The sequence below is a fragment of the Crocodylus siamensis genome, chromosome 3 (genome assembly GCF_052110815.1).
Source record: "Crocodylus siamensis isolate JL-2025a chromosome 3, ASM5211081v1, whole genome shotgun sequence".
Taxonomy (NCBI): domain Eukaryota; kingdom Metazoa; phylum Chordata; order Crocodylia; family Crocodylidae; genus Crocodylus; species Crocodylus siamensis.
In genome coordinates, this window is record NC_143397.1 from 33118695 (window position 1) to 33131676 (window position 12982).

General features: G+C 42.8%; 1 protein-coding gene across 1 annotated transcript in view; it reads left to right on the top strand.

Annotated features, from left to right (window-relative positions):
• NDUFS4 (NADH:ubiquinone oxidoreductase subunit S4) overlaps nucleotides 1–12540 on the top strand; it is a 73631-nt gene extending 61091 nt beyond the window's left edge. The window contains exons 4-5 of the mRNA XM_090038065.1: nucleotides 7818–7891; nucleotides 12326–12540. Coding sequence (XP_089894191.1) covers nucleotides 7818–7891; nucleotides 12326–12429 — 178 coding nt within the window. The 3' untranslated portion in view covers nucleotides 12430–12540. The remainder of the gene's footprint in view (nucleotides 1–7817; nucleotides 7892–12325) is intronic.
• Nucleotides 12541–12982: the final 442 nt, after the last annotated feature.

Genomic DNA, 12982 nt, shown 5'->3' on the forward strand with positions numbered 1-12982 from the left:
TCTTGCATATCTTACCCATGTCTCACAACTGACATATTGCTGGATTTAGTATGTTTAAGATGTTTCTTAAAATAAAAATTGCAGGAATGAGAACAGACAGTATCATCATCTTTGGCCCAATAGGTTAGTTATAGCATTCTATAAACGATTTAATAAACACTCATGATTTCCATAGATTTTGCAGATTTGTTGCTCTTATCCTGACAGTGTTGTAATTTAATGCTGAATTATCATTTTCCAGACATTCTGAAAAGTACCTGCTCAGGAAAATCTTACTTCAGTATTGTAGTCATTCCAACATTTTTTTTTTCCAAACACTGGAAAGAGTATAGTGAAACCCTTAAACACAAAAACACACTTTTCCCTGCAGTTATTTTTTAATGGATTAGAACTTGAGACTGAAACAAATGAAACTTGACCTCTTTATCAGTATATGTTTTCCTTTTAAATGACATGAAATAGCATTGGTTTTGTAGTTGAAAAATATTTATGCTTCTGAAAATAGTGTCTCAGAAGTAGTTTTAGAAATAAATGCATTTTAAACAAGTATTTGTTATGGCGGGGAGAGAAATCCTGAGCTCAGGTTTTTGTTTTTGTTTTTTGCTTCCATACAAGAAATAATATGATTAAATCCTATAAAAGTTCATGGGTGCCATTGTTGCAGGAAAAAATTATAATTTAAAATTGACCTATCAACAGATAGAGGAGAAACTGATTTGTATTAAAGTATGCTGGTTTGTCATTTTCTGTGAAACTTCACACCTGTGAATGAGCTGAGATTTCAAATAGTTCCCCAGATTATTCATTCTTTCATCTCCAATATGTATTAGATATGTATTCAGAGGCATGAAGTTTTAGTAATATACCATATTTAATCAAATATAAGATGTCCCTAAATATAAGACAACCCACCAATAATTAGACTGTATGCATGGAAAATTTATAAATTTGTTATAATTTTCCAGGAACGGAATCTAAGTACTGGAGGTTTGTCTTGAATCCTCCCTCCCTCCCTCCACTGCTACAGCAGAGAAAACAGTGCCTGAGAGGGTTAAATGGCCATCTTTGCCAGTGCCCCGTCCACTTCTTCCCCTGCAGCCTTCCTGCACCCCCTGCCAGCTTCACTCCCCACCCCCACAGTCTTTTCCTTTTCTACTCCTACCCCAGTGTCTGGCTCTTCCCGCCCTTCTCTCTGCAGTTTCTGCGTCTTCCCCCTCATTCCCCATCCCCACTATTACTGTCAGATGATGCTTGACCTGCTCGGTCCCTGAGTACAGCACATGGAAGCTCAGCCCTTGCCTGGCCATGCTGCAGTGTTGGCGCTGCTGATTGGCCAGGCAGGGGAGGATGTTTACATGTACTCTGTGCCCAGGAAGGAACTCAGCCTAAGCCAGAGCTCAGATGCACCCACCAGTAAGTTGGGGGGAGGCAAGAGGCTGCTGTCATCTGATTCTGGCCCTGACCTGGGCTCAGGACCAGAGTTAGAGCTACAAACAGCTGCCTGCTCTCCTTTCCTCTATTTATATGGATATAAGATGAGCGACTTTTTCCCTCCATGCTGAGTGGGAGGGAACCTCATCCTATATTGGGCTAACTCTACTTTTCCATGTAACTAGTGAACTCTTTAAATAACAGGTTTTTTAATGAAATATTGATGGAGGGTTTTTTTCAAATCAGCAATTTAAATGATAAACTATCAATTTTCCTCCTCTATTCCCTGTGCCCTCCAAAAATCCCCAAGTATATAACAGCTAAACTGTATTCTAGTAAAACCTTTAAGCAGATGATCGTATTTTATCTGGTGCTAGTAAGACCTCATGTAGTTAAGATTTAAATTTGAACAACTTCCCTAATCAGCCTTATTTACCTATAGTATTTTCCAGTGAAATTTTGTTTGACCTCAGCCAAAAATGCAAATTTTAACTTTTTAGCAAATATATAAATTTGAGCTAAATAGTAGTAATATTAATCCATCTAAACAGATTAAGTTGTCTGTGATTTTTATTATTTTGCAGGAAATGTACAAATTAAATTAAAATAACTATTTCCGGAAAAAAAATCCATAAACGGCTGTATTTTTGGGTTTAAGAGTGCATACATGGATTTGTTTAGAAAGAGCTGTTCCCATGTTTTGACAGAGAAAATACCACAGTGCGTTCTAAAATGATTGATACTTGGTGAACACTAGTGGGTCTGTGGTTTTCTTAATTGAGTCATACCTATAATATTCTTATAGCATTCTGACAACTGTCACTGGATATTAATTATCTTAAAATAGCTATTCTGCATCCTAAAATATCTTCTGTCTTCTTCCCTGTTATAGTTTCTGCAAAATTACAACCATTTTAAGTATTCCCAATATCTAGCAGTAACCTCAAAAGGGGAAGATCGGAACCAGCTTCTTTTCCTGGAGTAACCATGATAGAAAGTGGGAGATTCTCATCAGAAATCTATCTGCCTTTCTTGCAACCTTGTGGTAGTTTTTTTTTCTTTTACAGCCCCTCATTTCTTGGGTGAAGTTTTAGGAAGCTGGAAAGTTACAGGAACACTGATCTTCCTTTTGAGTGGACTTTTGTATTTAAAAAATGGTATGGGAACACTCTCAGAGTAGTAATAACCAGTAAGAAATGAGTACCGATGATAATCTAGCTTCCAAGCTTTCTACAAACAGTATCATGTTTTATACTACTCTAATAGACACTCATTGACTTTCACAAATCTAGCTGTGTAATGGTTATGGAAATAGTGAAAAAAAATTAGTTTATACCAGATGGATTGCTAGTATAAAGAACATAGAGAGGGCAGACCAGTGGTATATCTGCTTTATATGGCCCCCATCTCCATATTTTCTGGATACTGGCAAATATCCTTCATGTTTATCTGGTGCTGAACAAACTTGTAATTCAGGCAAAAATTTGCCTGCGACGTAACAGCTTTTATCGCTGAGGAGACTAGCAAAGATCAAACCTGCAGGAAATTGCAGACTTACTTGATTCTTTGATCTGGGTTTCATAGTTTCACAGTTGGTGGGGTCGGAAGGGACCTGAGCAGATCATCAAGTCCGACCCCCTGCCATGGCAGGAAAGACTACTGGGGTCCAATGACCCCAGCAAGGTGTTTGTCCAGCCTCCTTTTAAAGATCCTCGGGGTAGGAGCCAACACCACTTATCTTGGAAGTTGGTTCCAGATCCTAGCCACCCTGACAGTGAAGTAGCGCCTCCTGATATCTAGCCTGAATCTACCCTCTGCCAGCTTGTGACCATTATTTCTTGTCATTCCTGGTAGTGCTCAGGGGAACAGGGACTTTCCCAATGCCTGCTGGTCCCCCCTGACTAGTTTGTAAACGGTCACTAGATCACCCCTCAGCCTTCTCTTGTGGAGGCTGAACAGGTTCAGGTCCCTTAGCCTCTCCTCGTAGACCCTGCCCTGCTGCTCCTGATCATGTGAGTGGGCCTCCTCTGGACCCTCTCCATGTTGTCCACATCCCTTCTGAAGTGCGGTGCCCAGAACTGGATGCAGTACTCCAACTGCCGCCTGACCAGTGTCACATAGAGGGGGAAGATCACCTCCTTGGACCTGCTTGAGATGCATGTCTGGATTAATGACAAGGTGTGGTTGGCCTTCCTGACCACGTCCCCACACTGCTGGCCCATGTTCATTTTGGCATCAATGATGACTCCAAGATCCTTTTCTGCTTCTGCACTGACGAGAAAGGAGTTCCCCAGCCTGTAGGTCTGCTACTGGTTCTTCCTCCCCAGATGCAGAACCCTGCACTTGTCAGTTTTGAAACCGATCCTGTTCTCATCTGCCCACTCCTGTAACCTGTCCAGGTGCAATTGCAACCTATTCCTCCCTTCTAGCATGCCTACTTCTCCCCACATCTTAGTGTCATCTGCGAAACTGGACAGGGTGATTTTTACCCCCTCATCCAAATCGCTGATGAAGATGTTGAGCAGTTCACATCCGAGGACCGAGCCCTGCGGAACCCCGCTGCCCACACCCCTCCAAGTCAAATAAGACCTGTCCACCACCTCTCTCTGGGTGTGGCCCTCCAGCCAATTAGTGACCCATCTGACTGTGTAGGTATCGATGCCACAGTCTCCTAGTTTTTTAATGAGAATGGGGTGAGAGACAGTGTCGAAGGCCTTCCAAAAGTCCAGAAAGACTCTGTCCACCGCGACATCTGCATCCAAGAGTTTTGTGGCCTGCTCATAGAAGGCCACCAGGTTGGTCTGACAGGACCTGCCTCTAATGAACCCATGTTGGTTGCCCCTAAGCATAATCTCCCCTGCTGGCCCCTCGCAGACATGTGCCAGGATAATTCTCTCAAAAAGTTTCCCCAGGACCAAGGTAAAACTAACAAGCCTGTAGTTTCCTGGGTCCTCCTTCCTCCTTTTTTTGAAGATGGGGACAACTTTGGCCCTTTTCCAGTCCTCTGGCACATCACCAGAGCACCATGAGTGCTCATAAAGCCGTGGTAGGGGCTGCAATGACCTCTTCTAATTCCCTCAGCACTCTGGGGTGGAGATTGTCAAGACCTGCTGATTTAAATACATCCAGTCCCTCCCGAAGTTCCCTAACTAGGTCCTCTCTGACCCTAGACCTGGGTGTGCCTCCCTTGGGGCCTAAAGGGGTCCCAGTGCGGAGGAAGACTCAGTCCCTGCTCAGAAAAATGGAGGCAAAGAACTTGTTATATAGGTTAGCTTTGCTGTCTGGTGCGACGACCAGATTTCCTAGTGTGTCCTGCAGAAGCCCCACGTTACCCAGTACCTTCTTTTTACCCCCTATGTATTTAAAAAAGGACTTCTTGTTGTCCTTGATCCGGGTAGCTAGTCTCAGTTCCATCTCTGCCTTAGCCTTCCTGCCCACGCCCCTACAGCCCCAAGCAACAAAGATATAGTCCTCCCTGGTGATGGCCTCTCCCTTCCATTGAGTGTACGCCTCCTTTTTAGCTAGGAGACATTCCCAGATGCATTTGGTGAGCCATGGGGGCTTTTGTGCCCTCCTGCTCCCTTTGATCTGTGTTGGGATTACCTCTCTTTGGGCTTGGAGGATCATCTCCTTAAGGAATGACCACTATTCTTGGACACTTCTTCCTCCCCCCCCCCCCGGGACCTCAGTATCATCCCAACTATTCTCCTTACCTCATTGAAATCCGCCCTCCTGAAGTTCAGGGCTGCTGCCTTGCTGCAGGCCTTTGCCACCTTGCGCTGGATAGTGAATTCCAGCAGGCAATGATCACTGTCGCCCAGGTGGTCGAGCACCCGCAGACCCAGGTCATCGCCCGTGGCCAGGACCAGATCCAACAAGGCATCTCTCCTGGTGGACCTATGCACCTCCTGGGTTAGGTAGAGGTCCTGTATCTCAGCTAGGAACCTATGTGAGCGGTCAGACCTGGCTGACTTCTCTTCCCAGCAGATGTCTAGAGAGTTTAGGTCACCCATGATGACCACATCCTTTGACCTAACTGCCTCTGTGAGCTGACTTAAGAATTCCCGGTCTAGCTCTTCCCCTTGGTTGGGTGGTTTGTAGTCAACCCCCACCATTAAGTCCCTTTCCCCTTGGCCTCCTTGTGTTCTAATCCAGAGCAATTCAATGTGCCCCTCCTCTGACCCAGTGCTACTCCTTGAGAATGTGTATTTCTCCTTGACGTAGAGTGCCACACCCTCACCTTTTCTCCCTGTCCTATCCCTCCTGTACAGCCTATAGCCCTTGATATTCACTGCCCAGTCCTGCGTTGGGTCCCACCACGTTGCAGTGAGCCCCACTATGTCTGAATTAGTGTTAGCTAGCAGGAGGGTTAAGTTCCTTCTGCTTGTTTCCCATACTACGAGCATTAGTATAAAGGCAGTTGAGGCCTCCTGAAAATACGTGCACTACCCCCCTAATCCCAGTACTACCTGGGCCCCTGTTGCTTACCTGGGTATTTGTTCTGCTTGTCGTCGGTCTAGGCTGGGCTGTTCTTGTGGGTAAAGCTTGGTTTAGTGGTCCAAGGCTTCCTCCGTCCTTGTCTTCCCCTTCCCCCAATGGGTTGTGGTCATGCTATCAGTTAGACCTCAGTATTTTCTTTGCCATATTAATATAAGAAGTCCTTTCCAATCTGAGAAGTTCTGTCTTAATGATTTGTGGAGTCTCTTCTCTTTTGAGCATTTGTCCACACACATTCTGCTTATCGGTGTTATCATTAGGGCTGTGTGAAGCTTTGGTCGCTGGTTTGATTTGGCCCAATTCAACAGCCGAATCTCCAAATCAGGAGTCCCTTTAATCTCTCTAAATCAAATTGGAGCCCTCCAAATCAATTCAGAGAGATTTGGAGAGAGTCGATGATTCGGACATAGAGATAGCTTTGTATGTTTTTTCTACATACCTCAAGGTACCAGGCGGCTCATGAACACTGAGATGGTGGGACAGATGGAGCGTCCCATGAGAGTGTAGAGGGGGTCCCCAGTGCACTTGGCAGTGGACCCAAAAATGAACCAGAAGCACTTCCGGTCCACTTCCGGGTCTGCCATGGAGCACACAGAGGACCCCACCCCCCGGCTCCGCAACTGGTGCCTCCTGGGTCTGGGGGGACACCCAGGGTACCCCTGCGGCTGATCACCAAGCTGGGGGGGCATCCCCTGTGCGCTCAGCGTCGGACGCAGAAGTGGACCAGAAGTACTTCCAGTCCACTTCCAGGTCCACCGCTGAGCGTGTAGGGGGCCTCCCACAGTCCTGGGGTACGTTCCATATGCCCCACCATCTCACTGTTTACAAGCCACACCTGGTACCTCAAGGTACGTAGAAAAAACATTTAAAGCTGTGTCTGTGGCCAAATCATGCTGATTCTCCAAATCAGCATCGAATATTTGGATTTGGCTGAATTGAATCGGGACAGTGATCCAAATCAACGAATCAAATCACTGTCCCCCAAATCAGGCTGAATCCGAATCTAATACGGCCCGCTTTGCACACCCCTAGCTATCATGTCTTGAACCTTTGTTTGTAGACTTATTTGCCTTACTATCCCATAATGTGTACTCCACCCTTCCTCAGACTCCTGCACTGAGGGGATAAATCATGGTGGGTGCTTCCTATTTGGTTCCTTCAACTGCCTTGCGGAAGAGTAAACATTCTATGTCAGCCTCCTCTGTGGACCTTAACTCAAAGCCTTTTTCTGGCTCACTTTTTTCACTATTATCCTTTTTAACATACCCATTTCTTTTTTATTATAATATATTCTCTCTTTCATTTAATTGTTTTTTCTTGGAAATGAAAGGAGAAGGCTTTAACCCTGGATTTTAGGATGGCTCAGGTATTCTCCATTCTCTGTCTAATAATTCCTTGCCTACTTGTTTTGGTGTTGTGCTTTCTCTTCTTCAAGACTAGCCTGACAAGACTGATAGGTAAAGGACAGTCTCCTGGTGACCTTGCTCTGTTCTTACCACATTTATTATCCCCATCCCCCACAAACATTCTACCCTTTGTAGACAGCTTTAGAAATCAGTTTGTTGAAGAGTTTTAATTGCTTATTACATATTTGGCACATATTAAGTATTTGCATAGATTTAGCATTTAAAAATACCTGTTTCTGAACAAGTTTTAATGCAGATTGATTATTCAAAATACAGACAGAAAATTCTGCATATGATATAGAGTTCATGTCACTACAAAAAAAAGTAAAAGTACTGTGTACGGCTGAGATCTGTGGGGATAGTGCATTTTGTTACTAGTTTATTTAAACTCGGAATGCATGAGATCCTGAGGTACAGATATTACAGAGTACTTAATGTTACATTTTTATTTTGTATTTAAAACTTACACTGTGTTTTTTACAGGGCTGATCCTATGTCTAACATGGTCCTAACTTTCTCTACAAAAGAAGATGCTATTGCCTTTGCTGAAAAAAATGGTATGTATCTGAGTGGTCTTGATTGTGCCAATATTGTGGTAGCACCAATTTAATTGAGATAACTTGATCTTAGCATTTGTAACAAAAGTTGCACCAAAGAAAGTACAGCTTGGAGGTTATTTAATAATAAATATTCCTATTGCTGTTTGTTGTATGGTTTTTAATGGCTCAAAAATTATCTTTTATAGATTATTGTTTAACATAAAATAGAGAAACAGTTCTTGGAGTGAGGGTCTGGAATCCAGGGCTCATTTGCACATTCACTGTCTCATATGGGTGCCAAACCACTAGCTACAGAACCGTATTGCTTCTTGTGCTTTGCAAGACCTTATGAATCTTACAGTTTTAGCTGTGCTCTGGCCCCAGTTAAACAGGATGGGTGGAGAGTGCCACCACCCAACCATGTCTGTAACCTGTGGGTTAAAACATTCCTCTTCTGCAAGGTAGAAGATGTAGGTTTGAATCTCCTTAGCTGGAGGGGGCATTTGAGCCTAGATCCCTACTTCTGAGCAAGTATTCTAACCACTAAGCTATTGTATAAAGATGAGCAGCATCACCACATCCTATTCCAGCATCTGCTGGGTTTTTTATTTTCCTTAAAAGAGAAGAGTGAGCTCTGTCTCTTTCTTTGAAACAGTAATTGTAGGCATCTACCCTCAGAAAGAGGTTAAGAGCTCTGGCTCTAAATCTGGATTTTGGGCACCTCGGTTTTGTGGAAGGTGCAAGGATTTTAGGCAGTCCTTGTGCTTTATACTTCCTATTGACAAACTCTGCTTAGCATGTGGGTTTTGAGCCACTTAATTCTTCTCAGGCACCTTACAAGGAGTCTAGAGACTTAGCTCTGAATTCTGGAATCCATACAGCAGAAGCTATTAAGAATGAAAAAATACTCATTTAATATTAGTCTATTTGAATTTTAATACAAAAACAGTCAAAAACTGTTTGCGCATAACATTAAACACATATTTAAGTCATTGCTGAAACTTTAGGGTGTCTGTAGACATGTGGAGAGGCTGCTCCAATGCGCTGTAATTACAGGTCATAGGAGCAGACTTGATTAACAGAGCCTGCTGGAGCATGCTAATTAGCATGCTTCCAGCAGCCTCTGCATCTCATGCATCAGGATCCCTGCACTTCTAAGTGGTGCCTGGGGCTTGTACATTGAGCTTTAGTTAAAGCACCCCTGCTGCCATTTTGAAGTGCTGTGAGCATTTAAATTCGAGCAGCTCTTGGAGCCACTCTGAAGTGCACATCATCCCCCCCCCCGAATACATGTAAGAATGCCCTTAGGCCTTAATTTTCCAACAAGCCATTTTAAGTAATATTCACCATAACAAGTGTGAAGTAGAACCATTTTTCTTAAACATGTCCATTGCAGTTGCACTTACCTCTCTTTTTAAAAAGAAGTTTTGTTCAACATTGGAAAAAGTTCTGTGAACTACCAAGGCAAAGCTTTTTTTTCCAATTATTTTTGATTTACAGAAGTGCCAGAATACATTCTGAACTGTTCACTTTACATTTTAATATTTCTCTCTCTCAAATCTAGAATATCATACGAATGTTGACAGCCCTTTTTGTGTCAATACAAGTACCCGTCTGTATTTCTTTATCCTTTTCATGCTAATTCTTTTAAAGAAAAGAAATTTAGTACTCATAGAATGAGGAATTAATAGCACTGGCTAAAAGCCAAGTACTGTATAATGAAAAAGGGTGCAAGCTTTTCCAAAGCGCTCTGCCAGTGCACTTTATCTCGGCCTACAAACTCAGTACTAGTTTCAGTCTTAGGCAGTTCAGGAACAGAAACCCCAATCAGATCCAGTTGTGCCAAAGCATGTGGTGGCTTCTGATGTGCACCCACCCAGGAAACTAGGAAATGGCCATTAAACTGTTTTCACTTATGAACGAACTATTTTGTCAGGAATTAATGCATCTCAGAGGGGAGAGGTTAGTGTGAAAACAACTAAGTTGCCAAACTTCTCCATTTTATTTGTTTCTGAAAGTAGAATATAGTAACACATTGCAATAAAAAATAAACTAAACTAATGACCAGAAACTTGCATTTCCCTGGGGTATGCAAAATGTAATTTCAGAAAAAGTTTTTAAAATGCAATTTTTTCTACTAGAAATCAACATGCTATCTTAACATCCCTCTGGACGTAGTTTATACATGCAGCAGTGCTCCCATAAAGTTTTGAGTAAATAGTAATGGCATCACTGTGGTAGATCCTGGCACTGCCTCTAATGGCAACATTTTTGTATAGCTGCCAAGTTTCATAGATTTCATAGTTGTTAGGGCTGGAAGGGACCTTGGAAGATCATCAAGACCAGCCCCCCGCCCAAAGGGCAGGAAATCAGATGGGGTCATAGGATCTCAGCAAGATAAGCATCTAATTTACTTTTGAAGGTGTTCAATGTAGGTGCTTAAACCACCTCCTCTGGCAGGCTGTTCCAGACCTTGGGGGCTCAGACAGTAAAGAAATTCTTCCTTGTGTCCAGCCTGAAACGGTCTCCCAGTAGTTTATGACCGTTGGACCTCGTCATCCCTTGGGGCGCTCTGGAGAACAAACGTTCCCCCAGATCCTGGTGGTCACCCCTGATAAATGTATAGATGGCTATCAGATCACCCTGAGCCTGTGCTTTTCCAGGCTAAAGAGCCCCATGGCTCTCAGCCTGTCATTGTAAGGTCTGCTTTCCTGACCTCTGATCATGCGCATGGCTCTTCTCTGAACTCTCTCAAGCTTCTCCACATCGTTTTTGAATTGTGGAGCCCAAAACTGGGTGCAGTACTCCAGCTGCGGCCTCACCAAGGCTGAATACAAGGGAAGAATGACGTCCCAGGATTTGCTTGAGAAGCATCTATGGATGCAAGCCAGCATTTTGGTCGCTTTACTAGCCGCAGCATCGCATTGCAGGCTCATGTTCATCTTGTGGTCAATAATGACCCCCAAGTCTCTTTCTTCTGTAGTGCTAGCCAGCGTAGCACTGCCGAGCCTATAAGGATGCTGCAGGTTTTTCCTCCCAAGGTGGAGAACCTTGCATTTTTCAGTGTTAAACACCATCAGGTTCTTGTTCACCCATTTGCTGAGCCTGTCTAGGTCAGCCTGGATCACCTACCTGTCTTCTGGATGCTTTGCCCCAAAGTTTGGTGTCATCGGTGAACTTGGACAGTCTACTTCTGACTCCAGTGTCCACATCATTAATGAAGATGTTGAACAATATGGGTCCAAGGACAGAGCCTTGGGGGGACCCCACTGGTCACAGGGCACCATGATGAGTGACTTCCATCAATTACTACCCTCTGGGTCCAACCATGGAGCCAATTTTCCAGCCAGTGGATCGTGGTGGACCAAGTTATTTGCTTCTTAACACGTGCCATATATGAGACTTGTACTGAGGTCCAACCCTCATGTATAATAAGTTTATACTCATCTCCTCCAAGTCTGTATCTATGTCTTGACCTTCTTTTAGTTAGCAGACTTGTGTAAGATACTTAACTTGCACAGTGGTTCAGTGTGGAAAACTGTTGACTAGTTTATGTGCCTTCATGGCAGTAGTGATGAATTGGAGTAGTCATGAATGTCATGCCTAGGATCGCAGGGTTAAAGCCCTTTTTAATATAGAAGCTGCACTAATTGAACTTAAGGTGTGATTTTTAAGAGTCAAACTAAAACAGTTCATAACTCTGTAGACATACTTGCTTGTTTTGAGTTTAAGTTGCACGTGTAATCTTGCCAATGTCAGTTAAGTCCATAGAAGCTAAGCTTAAATCAAGATAGTATCCATAAAGAGATTTTGCTTAAATTAGATTGATTGAGATCATGACTTTAGTTTATAATGGTGCAATATTATATGAAGACTTGATCTTAAGCCTTCATATCCTGTGTGGTAGAGGCAAGCAGGCCTGGAGATTTAAATGCAAGTACACCCCTCACCCCTTTTCCCTTTGTTACCTGTATTTTTGTCTGCAGTACTGTTTCTCTTTCCCTCTGTTTCATCTTATTTTTTCTCTCTGTATATCCTGTCATCCTCTCCTAAAATGCATATACACAACCCCAGAGTGTGGGAGTCTGCATAACAGAAGTGTAGACCTTTGTGAAGGGCCCCTCTTCTGTTGACTTATTTAGACGGCACACACCGGCATTATTGTCAGTTGAGTTCACTGACGACTATTAAGTTTCGAAATGGTGTACCTGGAAGGAACAGTGGAAGTTGGAGTATGCGATATGAGTTCTGACAATTAGGGGAACAGGCATATGTTATATTTATATTTATTCTGCTGTCAGCTACACAAGAGGAGAAGGTACATATCAGATATTTAGCAGAAAATAAATATCACTATTAAAACCTTTCAGTTGCATCTGTTTGTATTGCATTTGCTCCATATTGTATGTTGTGGATGTATTTAGTATTCTTTTCCTTTTTGCCTTCATCCAGGCTGGAGCTATACTCTTCAAGAGAGGAGGATTCCAAAACCTAAATCCAAGTCTTATGGTGCAAACTTTTCTTGGAACAAAAGAACAAGGGTGCCCACAAAATAGGTTGGCAATGGCTATCTCTGTCTGACTGTGAATAAAGTCAGCTGTGCTGTATTTATAGTCCATGTATAATACATTGCTTAATCTCCTAATAAATTTGACCTTTAAACTACAGATGCATCTTGTGATGTCTATTTAAAATGTTTTTTGATGTCTCCAGTTGAACCTGTTACAAACTTCCCTATATATAGAGGAGATTTGGGGTGTTCATACCTCTAGGAAATTGCTGTACTAGGAATCTATTAAAAGGAATGTTTGAAATCAGCTGTAACATTAATAATTGTCACTTGCCTTTCATGATAATTTTATAGTTCAATAACTTTCTTAAAATGCCCACCCTAGTATGTAGGAATTCTTAATAGAAGCTGTTCTGTTTTTATTCTCATTATACAAGAGAAATTCATCACAGCCTAACAGCAGGGCATGTAGAAGTCAGTTTCTGCTTATTATTTAAGCTTTTCTACAGAACTGTATGTGCTGTAAGCTCTTATAAGTACAAATTGATATTGTGCTGTAAATATGACTGCCAGAATATCTTATGTTTTGTGTACTACAT